Consider the following 23,908-nt stretch of genomic DNA (forward strand, 5'->3'; position numbering starts at 1 on the left):
GAGGAAGCCGGAGAACCCGGAGGGAACCCACGCAAGCACAGGGATGCAAACTTAATTTAGTTAATTTTATATCAAATGTACTAAGTTATATGCAGCTATCGTATGTTCCCCTAAAGATGTGCAAACCATGAGCTTTAGTCTTTAAGACTCACCATAATAACTTTCCGCTCAACCTTGTGATATCCTAATGAAAATTGGATGTAAATCTTTTAATTGCATTGCAGTTGTACTCGCCTTCCTGCTGTCAGATGCTTTGACTTTCCTTTGAAGAAAGCTGCACATTTTCCTAAGAAAGCCATCATGAAATGGAAGATACAATGTCAGCTTCATCTGTATTTGATATTTCATTACAAACTCAATGGAGGTGACACTTAAAGATATGTTTTGTAGATATTGCAAAAACAACACAAATACAAGGGGAAGACAAGCAGCATGGACAACACAAGAGAAAAATGAACTAAAGTAAAGGCAAGGTAGAGAAGGCCATTCACGATGTGCATCCTGTGCGCAGCAAAGGTACTATCTAATTCATCTAATTCATTAGACTCTTGTTCTGCATGACTTTACATGGGGGCTGCCAGGAATTCTGGGTCTTGTGGGAAAAAAGGAAAAAACGGCGTTGGGCCCTTCCAACACACCATAAGCAAACAATATTTTACCATATTTCATCACATAAAACTAGTCCCAGTACTCTTAGCTCTCCCTAGGTACCACCATCCTCATCATCGTCCATCAGCCCATCTACTGCGGCAGATCTCCCTACTATACAGACATGAAACATAAAGAATTGATATTTATGCTCTGCTTTTGCCCTAGCATAGAATAAATCCCACAAAAATGGTGACATTTTAAGTTAATTGCATTTTCAAACCACTGGAAATAATTGTTTGGAAATAACTTGAATGCCACTGAATGAACTCTTTATTTTTGACATTTCTAGGAACATCCTGAGATAAATGTTGAGGGACCTGGCAAAACTCCACAGCTGGGGCTGAAAATGAAGATCATGTGCTGAATTTTAAGTTATTCTACCCAAAATAAAAGGCTTAAATTACAGACATTTGAAGCTAACAAAATATCAGCAGAAACTCCAGATTGTACTGAATCCGTTGATACCACACATCTTTTTTTGCTAACTACGAAATTAATTTAAAATGAGTCCACAGTTGGCTATCCTTAATGCTCGGTTAAGTTTACTTTATTAGGTACACCTGTCCAACTGCTTATTAACGCAAGTTTCTAATCAGCCAACCACATGGCTGCAACTCCATGCATGTAGGCATGTAGACATGGTCAAGACGATCTGCTGCAGATCAAACCAGCATCAGAATGGGGAAGAGAAGTGATTTAAGTGACTTTGAACGTGCCATGGTTGTTGGTGCCAGACGGGCTAGTATTTCAGAAACTGCTGATCTGCTGGGATTTTCATGCACAGCCATCTATAGGGTTTACAGAGAACGGTTCCAAAAAGAGAATATATCCAGTGAGCGACAGTTTTGTGGGCACAAATGCCTTGTTGATGCCAGAGGTCAGAGGAGAAAGGCCAGACTGGTTCGAGCTGAGGTTGGTTTGGTGGTGTAATGATGTGGGGGATATTTTCCTGGCAGACTTTGGGCCCATTAGCACCAATTGAGCATTGTGTCAACGCTGCAGCCTACCTGAGTATTGTTGCTGACCATATCCTTCCCTTTATGACCACAGTGTACCATCTTCTGATGGATACTTCCAGCAGGATAACGTGCCATGTCATAAAGCGTGAATCATCCCAGGCTGGTTTCTTGAACATGACCATGAGTTCACTACTCAAACGGTCTCCACAGTCACCAGATCTCAATCCAATAGAGCACCTTTTGGGATGTGGTGGAACGAGAGATTCTCATCATGGATGTGCAGCCGACAAGTACCTTGTTGAATCTATGACACAAAGGATAAAGGCAGTTCTGAAAGCAAAAAGGGTCCAACCCGGTATAGCAAGGTGTACCTAATAAAGTGGCCGGTTAGTGTATATGTATATATATGTATGTATATATATATATATATATATATATATATATATATATATATATATATATATATATATATATATATATATATATATATCACGTAATGCCGTGTTTGCAGTTGGAACCATAAACCTCTGAGAACGGAAAATATTTTGGGGGAAAAGTTCACCAAAATATTACACTGCAGTTGTCCAAACTGCGGGAAATTAAATGCATGAATCGGCCTTTGAAAGTCTGTTTGAAATTCAAATTTTGACATAAACTCAGATTCTACTTTAAAAGATACACCAGTTCATCTGCTTATTGATGCAAATATTTAATCAGTCAAATCACAGGGCAGCAGCTCAGAGCGTCTTAGGATGGGGTCGAGATGACTTTCTGAAGTCCAAACTGAGCATCAGAATATGGAAGAAATGTTCTTAAAATTATTCTCAACATGGATATTGGTGCCATACAGGCTTCTCTGAGCATTTCAAATACATTTGTTGGGAAAATGTATCTGTATTCTGTATATTTGAAGATTTTGTTGTTTTGTTTTGTTATTCCCTCAGTGAGCCAGCGTTAATAGATTTACCATCTTTGATATTTTTTTCTTTGTCACTGTTTAACTCTACAAGGCAGTGTACACTCTTACTGACAGAACTGAGATCATCAGAGCAAAGATAAATGTGCATATTCTGTGTGTAAATGTTAGGATCTAATACATGATGACAGCAGGATGGAGCATTGCAGCTTAATGGGACATGGAGCATGAACTGACCCGGTGTAACCCCAGACATCGTTTTACTGTTTGCTGAAAAACGTATATCTCTTAAGACGGATGAAAACCAGGGCACCAACTGATTCATGAACTCTTTGAATTATAGTTTTGTGAGCGGCAGCTGCAAAGGCAGTAGCGACATCAAGTAAAACTAAAAGTAAATAATTCTGTGTCATCAATGAGATCGCAGTCATTGATGACTTTAATTAGAGCTGCAGAGGTGCGTTCATGCTGACAAATTTAAAATCAATATTAATTACAAGGAGGCAATTACATACAGATTTAATAGCCACCATCCATCAATACACTGTTGTATGCAAACATGTAAAACCACATTGTAATGAAGATGCTAAACTTACAGAGCTGCCCGCCAAGAAAGTGATGGATTTGTCACTTTTGGATAACAATTATTCCTAAATGCAGGTAGTGTGTCTGCTTTCCTCTCTCCCCCACCTCGCTGTTTATCTCACTTGTTCCAACACTCTTCATCTCTCTGTCTCTTCTCATGAATAAGTAAAGAATGCACTCACACACACACACACAATGCACATTAACACTAATGGTCACGAATGAGCCAGTGACAACCGTGTTCCCATATATGACTAGTCCCTATCAGGAAATAAATAACTTTTCATCAAATTGGATATTGGAAAAACTCGGGTGTTCATTTTTTTTCCTGGTCAGCGTGGGAAGGGAATCATCAGATTTCCCATGTCATCTCACCTTTCCTGCATGACACTCATTCCTGTCATGACTTCCGTCTTGCTCACACACAAACGGAGACACACGAGACAAAGCATTTTACCGCCCTTCACAAGCGGGTGAAGGAGTACACAACTCTTTCCTGCATGGAGCACCAAGCTTCTGGATTCTGCAAATCAATTTACATCGGCACAGGATGCTTCTGCCCACGCAGCCCTCGAGCTCAGGATCAGGAGACACATGCACGCACATACATGAACATACAGAAGCACGCGATCACTCTCTCAGAAGTGCACAGCTCTCTGCACACATAAAAACAAATCATTTTCTCATATGTCACTAAACAGCCTATAAGCAGAGATAAAGAGGCACACACATCTGCATACCCAGCCCTCTCTCGCTTTCTCTCTCGCTCTCTCTCTCCAGGATGATTCATGTATTTTCAGGATTGGCTGTAATTGCTCTGTTCCACAGAGTGGGTTGGCAGGAGCGGGGCCAGAGCACCAAAAAGAACAGAAATGCACAAAAGGGAGGGACAAGACCGTCACAACATCCATTTTGCCTCGGAAATCCACCGCCTGTGTCAGAAATTTAAATATAACTATGTCATACATATTCATACTAAACGTCCTGCAAATATCTACATCCTCCGATCTGAGCTTTGAACAGAGGCTACCTTACCAGGACCAGGGATAAAAATGAGTGCTCTTTTGGCCCCTCATTACAGATAATTATCTGTCTATCTAACTTTTGTAATATTGTGGAGCCTCTTTATGTCATTTCTCATATGTTTTTTGGGCTCAGTTGGTACATTTACATCCACAGCTGTACCAAGCTCCTTTTAGCTCTACCATGTAAGCAAAGTGTTTTTAAAGTCTCACTGTGCAAGTATGGGAGGGGAAATATTCATCAACATATATTTGTCAGACTCTACTACAGCTGACATTTGTTTATTTACTTGTTAGTTTGTTGGTAATGAGATTCTTCCATTTGACCCTTTACTTTAAATGCAAAAACCAATGACAAACTGGCACCACGTTAAGTTAAAACTGAGTAGCTTCATAGCGCTCTACACATCATATGTGACAGATGTGTTCCTGTTTTTATAAATGAGATACGTGCTGTTATTGTTTTCTAGTTACAATCTTTTTTCCTTCTGTTTAGCAGGTCCTATGTGACTTCTGTTTAACAGCTGAAGTGGAGCATGCGTCAGTATTATTTCATTTGGGCTTACAGTTTTAGTCAAACACACAAAAATAAAATCAGAATTTACAATGTAACAAACAGCAGAGACAAAGCTTATTAAGATCAGAAAACTCACTGCATTGACTGTTTTTTATATTTACACATATTTGTGTCTGAAAGCAACAAATATGGTCTTTAATTATAAAACTGCCACCAGAATCAACTGAATTTTACTGAAAAAAAAATACATTAAAGGAGGAAAATCTATTTTCAATAATGGTGTTATTTCTTGTTGAATCATCATTAGCAAAGATCTGTAAAACACCAACATCCCTTTTAAAAGCTATTGCCGACCAACTGCAAAGGACCAGGAGGTGGTCAATGCTTTGTTCTCGCAGTGACATTAATAACACCACAGGGGATTCAAATGTGCCCTCTGCTACATCTTCCGAACACTAATTACTGTGTTTATTCTTACTGACGTCATTCTGTCCAAAAACATTGCGATTAGGCACAAACCTTGTCAAGTAAAAGAAGCTCTGTGATTCCCCTTTTTCCTTTATTTCTTTAAAACCTATTTTCTGCCTGTTATTAGTGTAATTAGTATAGCTAATATATATATATATATATATATATATATATATATATATATATATATATATATATATATATATATATATACATATATATATATACACACATACACATATATTTGTGTATAGCTGTTCCATGCATGTTAATTTGGTAACTGGTTTTGCAGCTTATCTGTGGTGCATGAATGCTCCAAATTCAACATCAGCAACACTTAATACATTTATTTAATTTTTATTCTTTAAACACCACCCCACATCAACGAACGGTTTTCTTCGCCTTTTGGTATTTGGTGAAGAGTCTTCCTACCGGCTCTTACAACTGCTGAATATGGATTAATGCATAGAAATCCCAACGCACCAACAATATCATCTGATAATTCTTAACTGTGGCCTTCAAAGATCTTTGCAATGGTAAATCACAATTAAAGGGCAAACATAAATTGTGGGTAATTTTGCTAATGAGCCCGAGGCGAGATGCATCCTCTTGCGATCAAACATTAACCACTGTGAGCCTTGAGTCTTGAAGCCGGGAGGACTGTAACCACTTTATCTTATTATAAATCCTCGCTAGTTGAACTTTGGCTGCTTTTATAACCCAGACAATTATTTGATGAATATTTAACAGGTGCTGTCACTTTTTTTTTCTCTGAAATGTAAGAAAAGTGTTTTCCAAAAATCACTTGAAGCACACACTAATCTATAAAGACAAAATGACTACAACATGGCACAGTGTAAGTTAACACCAATTACCTCTGATTCATAATTGAATTGGTTTTAAGCTGCTGAGGCTTTGTGCTTCCCTCTGCAAGAAGTCAGTGTGCTCACTCCCACCCTGCAGAGGAGGAGGAGGTTTGATAAATTGAGTTCAAAGAGCCACATGTTCCCTCCCAGAGAGTAATCCGGCTCTCGGGCCCTGTGGTGGTGGTCCAGAATCAAACCCCTCCTAAGGTGGCAAACATCACACAGAGAACATTTATGAAAGACTGCTCTGAGATTGACAATTGCAACATTGATGGAGGGCCAAGGTGGTTGATTGGCTGGTGCTCCTTCAGGCTGCATCAATGGGGAATCCAAGACCTCAGTGCTGCATTAGAGTTACACCATTGCTAAAATCATACGAAGAACCAGACTTTTCTTGAGCAAGTCTTCAATAGTGACTCCCCTTCTCTGGACAGTTTCAAAGCACAACTCAAAACTTTTCACCATGGCCTTTCCCCATTAAGTGGTTCCCTCCCCTGTTGTTTTGTCCCGGTTGTGTTTTTGTTTTGTTTGTTCTTTTCCAGTTTTTTACTGTAATGCTTGGGTTCCTTGAAAGGCGCTATATAAGTGCAAGTTATTATTATTAATAGACAAATTATTTCTTAAAATGAATTAGGAACTGCTTGATTCAAAACTTCCAAAACTTTTAATGGTGAAGTAGTTGTTCCTGCTCCAGGGAAAGTTGAGATCTCCAGGGAAGCTGCCTGAATATTCTCCTCAGCTCTGTTTTTACCAGCCAAGCATATCTTGGTTAGTTCTTTTGCAAATCACAGTAAGATCTCAGAGTTTAAGTGTTGGAAATGAGATGAAAATGAGAAAAGGGCACACAAAAAAATCCCTTACGGTTAAACTTCCATAAGGGACTTTAAAAGTCCTAAAGGAACAGTCTGTACTTTCTCTACTTTGATTGTATTAATGCAACATGAAATGTACCCAATGTAAGTGGCTGGAAATTACTTAAGATGTCTCTATTCAAGACATAATTATGTATACAGCTCATTGAAGTGCAGCACTTATTTATTATCAAATGAAATTGGTGAAATAATGTTGTGAAGACTTTGATCTAAAGCTTGAAAGCAAGACATTTCATGATTAAAATTGTACCTACATAGGTAGTTCCTGGTTTTCAAAGAAAAATGAGCTCATTTGCTTTGTGTTTTGAGGAAGAAATGAGGCTTTACCGAAAATAAAAAACTACATAGTATGTTTCTGAAAGCATTCTTACTTTACATCATTTATTTGCCTACAGTATAAGACTGAATATCTATAAAGACACGCAACATGCCATGTACAGATGAATGAAGACCTCTCACGTAAATGCTGTTGAAGAACGCCATTTGATCCTTTTACAGAAAAAACATGAAAGAAAAGCGTAACTGGTTTTGTCAGGTTGAGAATTTAAAGGAAGGCTTTACTCAAAGAAACCCACCAGTCGTCGTGGTGATTGTAACAACTATCAAATGTCCTGATAAGGAGCGCAGTGGGTGGATAATGTTTGACGGCGCATTTACAATGCAGGATCAAAGGTCTGATTCTGTTTCATGTCACATCTACCTTCACACTGCAGAGACGTTTCAGTCTGGGAGTGTATATTGGATCTGGGTGAGTGTGCATCTGAACAACTGTTTATTCCAGTGGATTTCATATACTGCTTTCCAACGTGTACAACTTAACTCCAAAGGTATTCCAGTGCGAGGGATTACCTTGATCATGGTGGAGCTGGCTTTTTACCCCGCGGTGGCACTGATGTATTTCTTTGGAGTGATGAAGGCTTCGCAGGACGATCGAGTGGAGCTGCACGACGGTGCGTCGATGAACGTGTTCTGTCTGTTCGTGTTGGCACAGCCGCTGTGTCTGGTGATTGGAGGATACACCGGCATGGCTACTTACCTCATCACCGCTTTGGTTTCCTACAATTTCCTGCCATGGAGAGAGACAAACCAACCGGAAAAGAAAAAGGCTTCAAAGAAGACGAAATGAGAGCAGGGGACTTGCTGTATCGTGATGAGACAATGGGCCCAAAAGGGGGAGGGACTGAATAAATAATGTGTTTTTGTGATTACACTTGTGTCATCCACAGTTGAAATAATTCATGTCCCATGGTCACACTTTCTTCTGTGCTGACATACACTGTTTTCTCCCAAACAACATATTGTGCATAATGGTGGAGCAGCTACATTTAGTCATCTTCTGTCCAAAGGACATTGCTCATTACAGAGTACACTTAAGATGCAGATGGAACTTTGCAAACAGATGCAAATTATAAGACTTAAAGTGTGCTGCTGCACTCTTTTTACTGAAAAGATTTCTCCTGGCAATCCTTTAAAAAAGCCTTACGTGTTCAGTGTGTCATCTAATTGTACTGCAATAAGCATAAAACATTCAGCATCCGGACTCTGGCTTGTACAGCCTAAACTTCAGCTCTCAGATTTGGATTATTTATTTTTTATTTCTCTGGGCATCAGGCGTTCTCACTTTGGGACATCTACCTCTGGGAAGGCTGGCAGCCGTCCTGCATGTTTTTGAATAAACTCTCTCAGTGTACAATGATGGGCTCCAGATTTATTTGGAAATAACCTCAAAGCAATTCCCAGTTTGATAAGGCGCCAATGATTGTTTCCCCAAAACCATTACTGATGACTCTCCTACTTCACATTGTGTTAGCAAATCGCCTCCAGACCAGCAAACTTCGAAAACTTCTACTTTTATGTACTTGCTGATTATCTTTAATCAGTTGCATTTGATTAATTATTTTCATTTTTACGCAAGGATACTTGTGTTGTTCTCCATCAGACCCTGCTTCACCCGATAACAATAATATTTAAGACATGAAAATGCTCAGATATGTGGCTGCCCCTACACGTGATGGAGCTTCATGTGTGCAGAATACATGCAGCTCCTGTGCACAGACAGCAGCAGTAAAACAGGTGAAGGGTTGATATTTGTTTATCAAAAATGTATAGTCCTTTTATAAAGAGGAACTTGAGTTATTATGCCATCACAAGCATACTTTATCAGTGGTACATGTTCATGAAATCAAAATTGGATCCAGAAATCATCCACAGTTCCCCCATAGGGCCGAAACACCTGGAAGTTGTTTGTGTGTCACGCATTCACGCAGCTGTAAATACTGTAGAATGGTTTAATAATATCAAATCTGAAGAAATCCTAATGCTATGTCATTAGTACTTTAGGGTTTTTAAACTGAAGTTAGTAGTTTGTTTTTGGATGCAACAGACACAATGAAGATTAGACAGAACCATGGAGAGCAACATACAAATATCCAAATAAATATAGTGCAAAGCAGCAAACATTGTCAACATCTTTCAGTGGATCACTCAAGTCAGACAATCAGGAAGCTCATTCTGACATACATTGATCAGCCATGACTCTGGAAAATATCAGCTTGTGTTCAGCAACGATGGGACAGTATAGCCCTCCCCCTCCACAAGTGTCCATTATGACCCCGTCTCAGTTTCAGACTGAGTTATTTACTTTTCTTTAGCCTCCCAATATGTCTTCTTTATAAAAATGTGAGTGGAGTCTCTCTCAAATATCAGACACAAGCCTTGCCCTTGTAGTTCTTTAAATAAGGTTCAAATGCTGATGGATTGCTCAGGTTTGGTTTGAAGCCAAAAATCCCTTGAGGACTAATAACTCTGACCACCTCTATTTTCACTACATTTTGTATAAAGAAAACTTCAATATCTATTTGAAACTAAAGCAAACTGGAGCCTTCGCACTAAGGAGCATTGCACCATGTGAAGTTTTATAAATGATGCGATCGTTCATCAGTATTTGGGGGGAAATTATCAATAGTTACTTGAGCGCTAATAATCTTGATCTTCATTGTTTTTCCCTCAGTAAGAAGATACTCCTAACCTTTTTCTATCTCAAAATTGGAACTGCATTCTGATCTAATTTGATGTCATCCGATTGTGGACTGTATTCATTTTGGTGGGAAATAATTAAAGGAGTTAATTGCCTTCAATTCTTGGCACAACATTTATTATCCATGTGTCTACATTAATAGTTAAGTCCTTAAGTCCCTTCCACTCAATATAACTTGTGGATCTGGCACAAACATGACAAAATGATAAAATACTTAAGACATTATGCAATCATGAGCACCGTCTACAAAAAGCCCCCCTGAAAAAAAAATCAAGTAATTCTTTAAGAATAATTAAGCACTTTTTCAAATTATTCACAAACATTTATGTCTTACACTGATATAGTTAAAGCCTGCACTACAGATAGTATGTGGTTTGTGTAAACCTGGATTCAAAGAGTGTAAACTAGGATTAAACTGCTGTTTGGCTGAGTGTGAGACCATGTTCACTGGTTGTGCAACATCTTGCTGTGAATATCTGAGAAACAATTGATCTTTCGAGGACAGCGAAAGAACAACTTCATAATGCCATGCATTCAGACTTCAAGTGTTTGTCTCTTAAAGGGGCTTTTCTTTCCCTTATGAAATGTGAACACGGGAGAAGTCAAGTCAAGTCAAGTCAACTTTATTGTCAATTCTGACATGTGCAACACAATACAGGTTCGAAATTGTCATCCTCAAAGGCAGCAGCTAAACAAAAAAAAACACAATGTGCAAATCTTAAAGAATAAAAATATAATTATCAATATAAAGAAGAAAAAACGATTTTTTTTAAAGAAATATGTTCTGTATGTACGTCAGAGCCGTCTGGGAGATTTGTGAGGCCCTGTGCGGAATGGCTTGGGGGGGGGCCCGCAAAACTTTTGGGTTTTTTGGGTCGGATCGGGTGTCTATATGCGCAATTTTAACTCTCCAATTAGCAAAATACTGGATACCTTCCCCTGCCTCATCATCATTTGACTTGCCTCGACGGGGGGCCCCACGGCTGCTTGAGACCCGGTCGGATTGGTGATTTTTCTAACAAATTTATCAAACGAGCCTTTCAGAGAGGCATTAAACTCTTCCATTTTCTTTAGTTTTTTTCTTTTTTCATCCCCTGATGGAAATTTCCTGAATCTGTCTCGTTCTCTCGACATTGTGTGACAGTCTGTTCCAACTCCACCCGTCTGGATCAGAGCAGCTTGTGTCTGCGCTTGGTCTGATCAGTTGTATTGAACAACAGACACGCGCATCATTGCAATTTGCACATATATTTTATTGATATGCACAGACTAGTACACATTTAGGTCTGTAATGGAATGTGACTGTTGATATTTATAAGGGAAAAAACGAAAAAAGAAAACAGGATTTTTTTTTTTTTTTTTTTTTTTTTTTTCAAAAACGGCCCATAGCGCGAGGCCCCTTGGGGCGCGAGGCCCCGTGCGGTCGCACGGTTCGCACACCCCTTGCGGCGGCTCTGATGTACGGTATAAGACAGGAATGGCTGGAATGGATGAACTGTATTGGATTGAAGGATGCTAATTGCAGCGTAGGTTGCTGCATGATGTTACAGTTTAACTAGTGAGCTCACTCATCTCCAAAAATATTGAAGTAAATGTTCAAATTACCACTACCTTTGAAAAATCAACCACAACATTGTTTTACCATCTACAGTATATGCTCCCCCTGTGCCACATTATCAGCAAGTGTGGAATCTGGTTTCATTGGTATGCTGATGATACCCAGCTCTATGTGGAATTGGAGCACATGCCTCCCACAGCTGCACAAGCCACTCACTGCCTGTCTGTAGGAGACAAGGGCATGGATGGATGACAGCTTTCTTCAGTTTAACATCTCAAAAAACTGAAGCAATCCTTGCTGGAACCCCATACCAACTTGGATCCTCCCCCCTCCTTGCTATCTTATTTTCTGGCTGCAACATTTCCCTCACATCCTCTGTGACCAGCCTGGGGTTCAGATTTGACCCCCACCTATCTTTTGATAGACATATTTAACTCATTTGTGAAACCAAATGATGCCCATTCCTCTCCCTCCCTGATGCTGAAAAGCTGGTTCATGCCTTTGTCTCCTCCAGGCCAGATTACACACTCCTCACTGGGATTCCTGGCAGGAGTCTCCAGGGCTCCAATACATCCAGAACTGTGCTGCACGGATCCTGATGAGGGTGTGGAAAACACAGCACATTGCACCAATTCTCCCCAATCTTCATTGACTTCAATCAATCAATCAATTAATTTAATTTATTTTTTCCCCAATGGGGGCAATTAATTTTGCAACAATATATACACATAGTAAACGAGTTTAAATCTAAAAATCTAAGCACCACAACAGCTACCTTTTCCTCATGGAATTGAGAAGGGAGATGGCAGAAGGTACAAAAGAATGTTTATATCTGTTAGTTTTGACAAGTGGAAGTCTGAGCAATGTACCCGATGGGAGAAACTGAAACTCTTGGTGTAGAGGATGGGAACAGTCCGATAGGATAGTTTTTGCTTTCCTATACAGCTGTTTGTTATACAGGTCCTGTAAAGTCCCCTGAGCAGAGCCAATTATTTTACTACGGACATTAACCACATTGGTAAGAACAGTTTTCTGCTTTACCCTAAGTGATGAAAACCAACAAATGAATACAGACTCAATGAAAGAACGATAGAACATGGACATCAAGGATGAATCAACATGGAATTTGGACAGTTTTCTAAGACAGTACAGACGCTGCTGACCTTTCTTGTAAATTAAGTTGGTGTTACTCGCAAATGTCAGCTTATTGTCTATTATAGTTCCTGGATACTTATGGGACTCTACAATTTCTACATCTTGTCCGTCAATCACTGTCCTATCCGCAGAGGGTGAGAACGCCTAAACTCAATACACATGTCCTTTGTCTTTGATACATTAAGAGATAAAAAAAAAGAACCCTGGCACCACTTAAGAAAGTAATCAACCACAGGGCCATGGGAGTTTTCAGTGCTGTTCAACAGACTCACAATGACGGTATCATCTGCAAACTTCAATATATGACGGTTTAAAAATGTGCTACAGCAGTTGTTAGTGTATAATATGTACAGCGGAGGAGAAAGGACACATCCTTGTGGTGAGCCAGTAGATGTTAAAGATAGGTCAGAAAGTTGTCCATTTACTCTCACTCTGAGTTCTGCACGTCAGGAAATCCAAAATCCAGCCAACAATGCTACCATCAAGACTAAAGTTGTCAATTAGTCTCTGAATCAACAGATGAGGCTGAATAGTATTGAAGGCGGATGAGAAGTGGATGTACAGCAGTCTGACATGGTTGTTAGAGACCTCGAGGTGCTTATATATGTAATTAAGCAGAGTTAGGGTGGCATCTTGGACCCCACTACTGGTCCTATAGGCAAACTGCATTGGGTCAAGCAAATGTTCAGTCTTGTTCAGAAGTTCGGCTTTAACCAGTTTTTCAAATGACTTCATAACTAAAGAGTTTAAAGCTATAGGCCTGAAGTCGTTTAAAGATTTAGGGTGTTTAGATTTAGGAGCAGGAAGTATGGTAGCCAGTTTCCACAAGTTAGGAACCTTCTGCTGGAAAAGAGACGGATTAAAAATACATGTAAAAATACAACCTAATTTGCGCAATTAGAGAGCATTCGACCGCTGATGTTGTCCGGGCCAACACTTGTTCTGGTTTTACAGTGTTTAAAAGTTTTAACAACTGTATGCACATCAAAGGCAGGCGCATCCAGATGACTTGACTCCAAAAGAGTGTTTTTCAGTGTAGTTGTTTCATTGTTAAAATCATGCACATCAAACCTTGAATAAAATTTGTTGAGCTCCTGCGCCAAAGTAAATAAATCTGAAGTAAACCCATCTAATGATAAGATTTTCTTAGCATTATCAGACAACCCAACCATAGTCTTAATGCAATCCCATGCAGAGCCCAGATTGTTCTTGCTCAGTTTGTCCTGTTTGATATCCTTTTGTACAGACCTTAATTCAGTTTGGTTTCCCAGTTTAAAAGCCTGTTTCTTTTTGTTTAAAAGCGCTTTAAGGTGTCTACTTACCCAGGGTTTACTGTTTGGGTAAGATTTAACAGTTTTTACAGGAATAACAGTGTCCTCACCTAAGTAACCTAACAGCTGACCACATTGGTGAGTTTGTGAATGTCACCAGAGGATTCAATGAACTGCTCCCACTCTGTACAATCCAGACAGCCCTGAAGAGTCATTATGGCCTCCTCTGACCACACTTTGATGTTTTTAGTTGTTACTTTCCCCCTCTGGAAACATGTCCGATAAGATGGTATCAAGTGCACACAATTATGGTCAGCTGACCCCAGCGGAGGGAGAGAGATTGATTTATAGGCCTTTTTAATGGACCCATAACACAGTCCAAGATCCTGTCTTTCCTTGTGGCGCAGGACACATATTGATCAAAATGTCTGAGGGTTTTTTCAAGTGAGCAGTGGTTAAAATCACCTAAAATCAGATTAGGAGCGTCTGGTGATATAGACTGGAGTTTTTGTACAGTTTGATAGGTGAACTCTGATGCATTTCCCTCATTAGCCTTAGGATGGATAGGCAACAGTCACAAAAATCTGAGGAAACTCACGTGGAAGATACACAGGGCGCATCCTTTGTACATAGTCTCTCTCTCACAATCACATTTTTTCACCAGCGCTCATTAACGTACAAACATACCCCGCCTCCGCATGACTTCCCTGTTGTTACAGCCGCTCTGTCGGTACGGACCCCAAACCCGTCTATGGCCAAGTCACCGTTGGCGTCCTTCTCCCCGAACCATGTCTCCGAGAAGGCAAGGATGCAAGCCTCTTTGAGCTCGTGGTGGTGGCGGACAAGAGCCTGCAGCTCGTACGTCTTGTTACGGAGGGATCGAGCGTTTGATAGTATGATGGAAGGCAGGGGGATGCGAGACAGGTGATGCCGCCTCACGCGATGGAGATCTAGAGTAGTCGCCTTCTCGGGCTGGTTGACAAGCTCCTCCAAGTCAGGGAAGATCAGGTCTGCTGGCGGTCAGCTGTTGGCGAGGTTGTTGTAGTTGAGCAGACGGTCTCTGGAGTACGTGATCGTCAGATGAGGTTCAAGTGCCATGAGCAGTGGGCACCATGCAGACGCCAACACCGCCAGGAAGAAAATCACGGACATATCCATTGTCACTGAATTCTGACACGCTTGGCAAGCTGATGTGGAGTTCGGGTTAAAAAAGATGAAAACACACTACACAAACTTGCAACTAACATTAACTCAAACAAACAAACATGACGCACTACCACTGCTGCTGGTCGCCGCATGCGCATGCACCCATCTTCGCATTTCCACCGCATTTCCACGTAGGTGCGGGTCGCCGCGTACCCTTCGCCGTAGGCTCTGCGTAGGTGTAACGCGGAACCATAAATCAGCCTTCAGTCGCGCTGTGAGCCTGAACCTGCAGCCCGTCAGCCCCTCTCCTCCTAGGAGGAGAGGTTATGGAGCGGGGCTGCCAGTTATTAATTGCTGGTTCGTTTTGTTAACTCTGAGCTTTGTTGGTTGGTTTGTTAGTTTGCTGGTGGTTTTGTTCTGAACACCTTTCTCTGTTTCTCATTTTGCTGGGACGCCGGGTCCCTCCGTCGAGACACAACTTTTGCGGTATGCGTTCATTTTTATGTCTAAAAATGATGCGCAGTGCCGACCCAATCAGAAACGGTACAGATATTTTGGGATTTTTTATATATATAAAAGAAATACATGACTTCACACAATACACGCGCTGGGTGACGCCTCCGCTCCGACGTCGTTGCTGCGGCAACCCGTCGGATCAGTCAGTGATGTGGCGCAGTCTGAACAGAGCCAGATCCGATATGGACACTTGCTAAAAACAGTGTGGACAGTCAGCCCTGAAAATCGGATATGAGAAGGAATCAGATATATATCTGATTTGCCTGCAGTCTGAACGCGGCCTATGAGGCAGTTTAAAACATTTCTATTTCAGAATTCCTTTCAATAACTGCTTCCACTATTTGAGAATTATTTTTATATCATTTTTTGTAGCCAACAAATGTAAAGTGCCATGTACATAAAATGTTTTATTATTGCAAAACTGAATTTCGAAGAGCTGCGTTCGTTCATGAAGACATCTGAAAACTGCACCCCCTTACATAGCAACTGTAGTAATGTGAAGTCGCAGACTTTGAACCGGTATAGTACTCTGATGATGAAAAGTAGCCACCAACTAAAAGGCTGAAGCAAGGCTGTTCCCGCCAGCCACCAGAGATCTTTCAACGTAAACTTCACCCAACTGTGTCATGTATAGCTGCAAAGCCACGCAGATGATTATGTGAAGCTCCTCTTAGACACCAAGTCTCAATGTTACCATGGTAACATTGTCTAAGAGAAATTAAAGTTGGTATATAATGAAGTGGATGTGATTGTTGGTAGTTTAGCATCAGTTCTGCTGTAAACAGATCTACAGGACATTTAGTTAAGTACAATCCAGCTTTCAAAGAGATTTTGTCAACAGTGCAAAGACATCAAAATCCCTCAAACATTTACCACAACAAAGGGTTCAATCAGTTTTATTGCACTTATTATAATGAAAAGTATCATATGTAATGATTTGAGATTTTTAAAGTTGTAAAATGATTCATATGGTGTGACAAGGATTGATGGGTCAGGAAATGTAAATCAGATGACTGAAACACTGTGTGTCAAAAGAGACAGAAGCATCAAGAGGAAACTTTTAGAGGAAGCTGTGAGGAGAAGGCAGATGGAGCGCAAACAGCTGGATTGTGACAGGGTTTGTATATGAATGTTTGTTTGTGACTGGCGTCTTCACTGGGTTTCGCCTCCTCTGAGGCGTTAATGGCCGTCGTACATCACAGTGCTTGTATCTCCCATCGCGGCTGAGACAGGCGCAGCCCAACACGAGTTAATGATCAGATTTTGCAAGGGAAACAAGGATTTATGAGTTCTGAGTCTGTGTTTCGATCCCTGAAGCAAAAGGAAATGCATCAAAATGAAAAACACTCCCTTTAGCCTGCATGTCATCTTTTAAAGCGGGTTTGTCTGTTTCTGTTTATGAATGATACGGTGAAGGATAGTTTTCTTTGTCAGTTGCTTTGACCTAAATATGGTTAGTAAGTTAGTGTTGCAATATACAGATGGGTAAATGCAATAACCCAATCAGTCTGGCAATCAAGTATCTTCTGAAAATAAAAGCATCTGATTTTTGTGTTTGGTCGAATATTGATTTTATTTTTTTCCCTACACTTTGCTTTTATATGGAGCTCATTTGCTAACTTCACTTCAGAAAATGTCAAATATCGTAGAAATAAAAGTGTATATTTATTAATTCCCAGGCAAGAAAATGACACTACCAAAATCATTAAACCATAAGACCCAAAAGCAGTTGTTTTGGACTGATTTATTTCCTTGAGGGAACAATGGATCCTTCATTAAATATTCATTTACATTTTTTTCCATTTCTTTTTTCCTGTTTTTTTTTCCTTCAGCTGAATCATTTTACATGGCTTGAGTACATGCAGATATAAAAAAAACAAAAACTGTACACATATTCACAAGAGGGAGTAGTCTGTGCAATAAAAGGCACAAATGACCTTTGACCCTGCATTTGTGTCTCAAAATTCATATTTCACAGACATTGTTGCATGTTGCGTTAACAATACAACATGCACCTTGAGAAAATCTACTGGAGCAGCTGCAGAGACGGCGTGTGTTGGAGTGTGACAGATTTCCCCTGCCAAGCAGCAGAGCAGTGAAGTGCCCTCTTGATCAAGAGCCCTCAGGATCGTATCTAAATGCAGTACCGTGTCGCCAGCAGCCCGAGGCAAACTGGAAGTCTTTTCTGCCATCATGAGAAAAGAAACAGACTCCGACTGGTCTTGAGCAGAACTGAAGGACAATCTACAATCCTCAAAGTTGGTCTGTTACTGAGTCAAGACTTATGGTGACTGATTATCTACGTCCCGCATACACTTTCTGCTTTTATAAGGCAGTCGAGCCTGTCGGCTGAGGCATGAGGCTTACGCTGAGATACTGACTACTCAGGGGTTGTTGGGGTTTGTTTTTTTTTTACAGGTCATTAGATGTTCAGTTTTAGAGTCGGTAACACAGAATCTGTTGATTGGCGGAATGACTTTGTGTCTTTTATTGTAATCAACCATTTGTTAAACCACACACCAGATGGTGAAAGACAAATCCTTCTTTAGTCCATGCAACTGAGCAAAGCAGGGTTTGTGAAACAGACAAACTCTCGAGACGCTGAAGTGGCTTGTACAATTCATTTATAGGACATTTGGACGGCTGTGTCTGCTTTATCCTATTTCAAGAGTGATTCTGGCTTCTGCAACAACAGACCATCTACATTTCATACACAGCTTTTGCACTGCAGTCGTTATGAACTTAATGTGCTTTGTGAACAGATGAAGTCTTTATCAGCCGTAACTCGGGGGGGTGAGGCTTAGCAAATGGGAAATTCACTGTTTCCACACACACAGTAGTATGTATTGTTGTTGAGCACTTCTTTTTCTCCTTCCATACTACCGCAGGGACCCCCAGTGCTGAACATTTACACATAAGCTGTGTTTGAAACTGCCAACTACGCATTACAAACAAGCATCAGTTACTACTGTTTACTCCTCGTTTATGGACTTACAAAAAAAAAAAAAAAAAAGGGCAAGAAGTGGATAAACATCCATAATTCCCACGCTTGTGGCAATCTATATTAAAGATTTTTTTTTTCTTCATCAGTACTACATAGAAGCATTTTGTGATATGGGAATGTTGATTTATTTCCCAATACTACATAATACAGAAAACATTTTCGGTCAAATCAGTATATGCTGCTGGCGTAGAAGGCAGTTTCAGAGGCAGCCGATGAGCACGAACCATTTATCGTGGGAGTCTCCTGAGCATCTACAAACACTTCCATGCTGCTCTGCCAAAAGTTAACATTCTAATTCTCAAGTTACGACAAAATTAGACTTTAAAAAGCAGATGACAGTCTTTTTTTTGTCTGAACTATTTTACACCTCATTTCAGCAGGAACAGTGACGTTGTTCATCTCTAACCCTACTGTAGATTCAAACAGATGTGCTGTGTTCAATACAATGTCAGCAGTTTAAGCCTCGTTTAGGCTCACGATTATTTTCTGTAAACTAAGTCTAAAATATGGCTTAAATTTATATTTGGAAAAACAGCGGCGCCTCCAACGTTCACAGCCACGTCTGTTTTCCAAAGTGCATGTAAATCCTTACTTGCAGATATCAAATTGAGGCCAGCTAGCGACAAAGAAGTCAGCTGACCTCAACTACATGTCTTGTGTAACATTTATAAATAGATATTACAAAACTATTTACAGGTCATCAAGTAATGGGTACATATGCTCAAGTACAGGTCTCGGAGTGGACTCAGTTTGGATCGGGCTGATCCAAGACCGGGAAATGATTTGGGTCTTCTATGTGGTTAAAGTAACTCTTCCAGGTAAACAAACATCAAGTGTGTTTAACTGACTGACTGTGCTTCAAGGTCCAGAAACAACCACATCCTTCCTATGATTTTACAGATCTATTCAGGTGTTAATTCTTGTCAGTAGATTCCCAAAACATGGATGAATGACTCGCCCGCTCAAGATGCGCCACAACTGGCGTTACACGTCCTTCAGCAAATGTACAAGTACGGGGCACAACGGACGGTGCCTAAAGCTACGTCACTACATAGGATTTGCTAACCATAGGTACGAGTCTGGAGAAGCTAGAAAAATGGAGATGAAGGCTGTTTATACATTACCATGAAACGTCACTGGACTGGTGAGCAGGGTCGGTTCGGATAATTGGCACAAGTAAATGCAATGACGGCCCCAGTGGAGCCAAAACATACATCCCATTATGTTATGGGAGTTCATTTCCCCACAGATTACATTTTATACCAGTGACTCCAGTTTTATAGGCAAATTATCATACAGATTCCAGATGTTCCAAGACTTTAAACAAGGAATCGTGGTCCAAAAATCAGTGCACATATTCTTAAGAGTCGCTAGGCCTATCAGCTTTGGCCAGATTGGGCAGATCTCATTTGAAATGTTTACATTTTTGCAATACATAAAGCATAGTACATAGAAATGAATATTTCACAAAAACAGAGGGGGAAGGGGTAAAACACAAACAGTACCATTTTTAGCCAAGTAGGGAAAAAAAAGAAAGAAAAATCTCACAAACAAGGCATTTGGTTGATTCAAAAAGCTATCTAAATTCACAGGGTCAAGTTCTGACTAAAGTATGACTGAAATTACCCACCAACCTTTACCTGAGTTTCTCATAGCAAAATACTACTCCGTAAAATGTGTCGTCATGTCAACAAAATCCACGTTTGCATTCATAACAGCCATTTAGGACCTCCCAAGGAAAAAAGTAAAAACACTAAAACTTTCAAAATTGCTTTTGGCGTGTTTAAGCAGCTTCGGACTCATGTTGGACACATGAAACAGCAGCGCGACATTTATTAGAGCAGAGATTAGAGGAAGCTTCATCAAAGTTGGTTTTTTTTTCCTTCTTCTGCCAGATCCCTTCGAATGCTGTTTTAGGATCCGAGAGACATTTAATTCAATTACATGCTGTACATCTCTGGGTCTTTCATGAAGAAAAGTGCATTAAATCAGCAAATTATTATTCATATCGACAGGGGGAGCAATATTACTGAGATGAACAAAACCGAACTAACGGGGCTTTTCATCGAACAATAAGCCAATCTTGCGACGGGTAGCATAAAAATGCAGCTCGTCGCTCATCATGTAAAGCTATTTTTACTATTCACGTGTGTCATATGAGGAAAAACTAAGAAAACCTAATTGAAACTGACTTTTAAGACTCAATGTTGCCTGTAGGTGCACGCATGCGTGGGCAAAAGTGGAGCACTGAATTTGTTTCATTAAAGAAACACTAAATCAAGACGGTGAGAGATGTCAGGACCTATCAGACGAGATGGATAACTGAAACATCCAGTCAAATCTTAGATTTGCTTATACAGTACATATGCGCCTTGCCCACACACATAATCTGCCACATAAACAGATTTGTACATCAGTGTGCAGGGACATGAAGTTTGTTCCTGCTTGTAAGTATAGCAGCAAAATAGTGGGTGGAAAAAAAAAATTGGGATTTTAATAAAAAAAAAGAAACCCTCTCAGTGATGACCTACTTCCACTCAAGTAATCTTGCATGAAAGGCAGCTGCTAGAGCTGCGCTCTCTAATTAAACTGGCTTCCAAGGGAGGCTCAGTAGCTGGGAACAGGGCGAAACGCCTCGGTTAGGCTGGCCGGACTAACACTTGACCTTAAACATCAGAGCGGAGAGGAAAGCGAGCAGAGGGAAAGCCGCATGGCTCCTGCACCACCCGCTTGAAGGGTAGATGGCAGGTGTGAGCCACGATCTGGCACTCCGGCCTGAAAGCAGTACCGATCTCACAACTGTGTGATGAGCAACATCTGCACAGGTGTTTCTGATTTCAGCCGCAGTTGGCACTTTACAGAGCAGATGATGCGTTCCGGTCGAGTCCCCCGGGACGGCTGTAGCTGCCGCTACACGGCATTTGATTTCGTCTGCGAGGTGAGCAGCTAGAAGGCCCGAGAGCCGGAAGGCCGCAGAGGACACACCAAGAGCCTGGCATTAAATAACAGCCGCAAAAACGTAAAAGCACCAAGTGTTTGCACACAGAGACCCGTGAAAATGTTCCCGCCAGCCTCAAGCTAAAGTCCAAACAGGTGAGGTAGGGAAAACAATAAATTAACAATAAAAATAATAATGCAACTCCTGTAAATAAAAGTTTTGCTATACATTTAAACAGAATAAAAATACTAACCAATTTGTGTAAAGATATTTTACACAAATTGACACATGACATGATTATCTAATGTGTTGAACGTCAGAACAGCAGTGATGACAGATCTCATTCACGCAGGAGCAGAAACCCAACAGATCTCTCACCTTCTAAAACCTTGGTGAAAGAACACAAGGACACTTTCATTTAATACCAGGCTTCAGGTGCTACAGTAGCTTTCATGTCAGGTGAGAAATTGTTTTCTCTAGTCAGATGCAGTCTCTCTTTTTTTCTTCTTTTGTTGAAGTAGCACCATGTCTGAATGGCATTTTCAAAATTGGCAGTAAAAAAATCTGAAAGGCATTTCTTTATGTTTTTTCTTTCCTTTGTTTTTTTGATTTTTTCCCCCCCCTCAACACGATTCAGCTTCGACTACAATTTCTGCAGCTTGATTGCCTTGGAAACTGCGACTCGGGCGTCGCATCTCATCGCTTTAAGTGAGCAGGTCACAGATTGGCGGCTGAAGTTTCAGCAAAATGGCTGACAAAGGATCCCGCAGTCACTTTGTTTCTCACCTCTTCCTCCACACCTTTGACAGCCAGATCTTCACCGTCTTGTCACTAGAGAGGAAGAGAGAGGAAGGATGATGATCAAAGGGGGGAAAAAAAAAACTGCTGAAAGAGAAAATAACATCAATCATGCAGTCCTGCTTTTCAAAACCCAACACATCAGACGCAACAAAAAGACAATGAATTTCAACATGGACTACAGAAACACACACACACACACAGTTGGGGACAGCACAGTAAAACATGCTATTAACCAAACATAAATGATTAAACCCGTCTCTGAGCATCTGTAATAAAGTTTCATAGTCATGCAAAAATGAGCGGCGATCTCTGGGGGAGGGGCGTGTCTGCTGAGGATGCCGACTGAGATCTGAGACCAGCCAACAAGAAAAAAGACAAAAAATAACTCTCTAATGGAAAAGACAAAATGTAGCTTTGCTGTAACATTTTAGACACGCCTTCACTGTTAATACTTATAACCTCCTTCTGTGAACTACGTTATCAGCATTGTTAGATTTTGCTCAAATCTGCTGCTATGACGTCAGTCCAGACGTCAGCCTGACAAGTTTGTGCTGGTTAGGTGGGAAAGATTCAATCACACGACGGTAAACTGCTGCAGCAGTCTTTCAGCTGTTGATGCTTGAAGTTTGTAAAAGTGCCGGATGAAAAGTGAGGCGGATCGTGGCGATGATTCACTGCCGTCTATCAAGATGACCGTTTTTTAAAACCACATTCAACCAGCATCTGCGATGAAGCACCTGTCATTTCGTTGTTATGAAATATGAACAATGACAAATAAAGAATCTAGAATCTTTAACCCCACCAGTGAAGGCTCATTTCACCTGGATATGCTACACAGTACAGATGATGCAGTCAGCTGCCCAATTTGCATTATGGGAGTAATATCTGGAAGCTGAGCCGCTCATCTCCGGTGTGCAAGTGACCAGTGTACCACCTGGTGCTGGTACTGTTACACATCTTCGCATGAACAGGAATTGTTTCACTCCACCGTTACCCTGTGCTCGCTCAGGATGGGAAATCGTACAGTTGGATGTTTTTCACACTGCCAATTTTTCCTCCTTTGGATTTTAAGTAAATTACAAGAAATTGGAATTAACTGAAATGTAATTACATTGAAATGGGTTATATGTAATTGCACTGCATGAAATTTTGCTTTCTTTCTTTGTCAAGTGACTTGAGATGTCTCTTATTGGGAATTGGTGCTAAACAAATTAACTGCAACTGACAAGGTCAATTGAAAGCATACGATTACTTTTTAGGTGGCATGCACAACAGGTGAGTGCAGTATGCAAACTAGTCAACTGGCATGGTTAGCCAGCTCGAGGCTAAAACATAAAAGTATCTATAACAAAAGAGTGTTAGGTTACTGCTTTTGCTTACCTTCAATAAACATCTGCATGCCAAATCTGAACTGAAACTGTTTGACACCAACTCCAAGACTTTAGTACAACGCAGTTCTTTTAAGAGTTACCGTATTTTATGGTGGTATTTTCCAACACGGAGAAAGTGTTTCCATGCAAATCTTTTGAATTTCTTCACTTGGACTGACATAATAACTTCTCTCAGTCCTGACTTAAAATGTCTTTTTTTTTTTTTTAAAGTTGTCTCAGCTCTACTTCCAACTTA

The 23,908-nt window shown here is 40.5% G+C and overlaps 1 protein-coding gene and 1 long non-coding RNA gene across 3 annotated transcripts in view; one reads left to right on the forward strand and one right to left on the reverse strand.

The window, feature by feature from the left end:
* The first annotated feature begins 7,529 nt into the window (after positions 1-7,529).
* On the forward strand, positions 7,530-9,993 carry LOC133449473 (uncharacterized). Its single transcript, XR_009783040.1, has 2 exons — positions 7,530-7,604; positions 7,684-9,993. It is a non-coding gene; the product is annotated as an uncharacterized LOC133449473 (long non-coding RNA).
* Positions 9,994-17,240: 7,247 nt separating this feature from the next.
* kif21b (kinesin family member 21B) overlaps positions 17,241-23,908 on the reverse strand; it is a 68,983-nt gene continuing 62,315 nt past the window's right edge. Inside the window, exon 34 of one of the 2 annotated variants that reach the window (XM_061727694.1) lies at positions 17,241-22,312. Coding sequence is in view for 1 of the 2 variants with exons in the window: in XM_061727695.1 (XP_061583679.1) it covers positions 22,264-22,312 (49 nt within the window). In the remaining variant the exon portion in view is untranslated. The remainder of the gene's footprint in view (positions 22,313-23,908) is intronic. The other variant, XM_061727695.1, reaches the window with a different exon arrangement.

Source organism: Cololabis saira, chromosome 8, assembly GCF_033807715.1.
Source record: "Cololabis saira isolate AMF1-May2022 chromosome 8, fColSai1.1, whole genome shotgun sequence".
Classification (NCBI taxonomy): domain Eukaryota; kingdom Metazoa; phylum Chordata; class Actinopteri; order Beloniformes; family Belonidae; genus Cololabis; species Cololabis saira.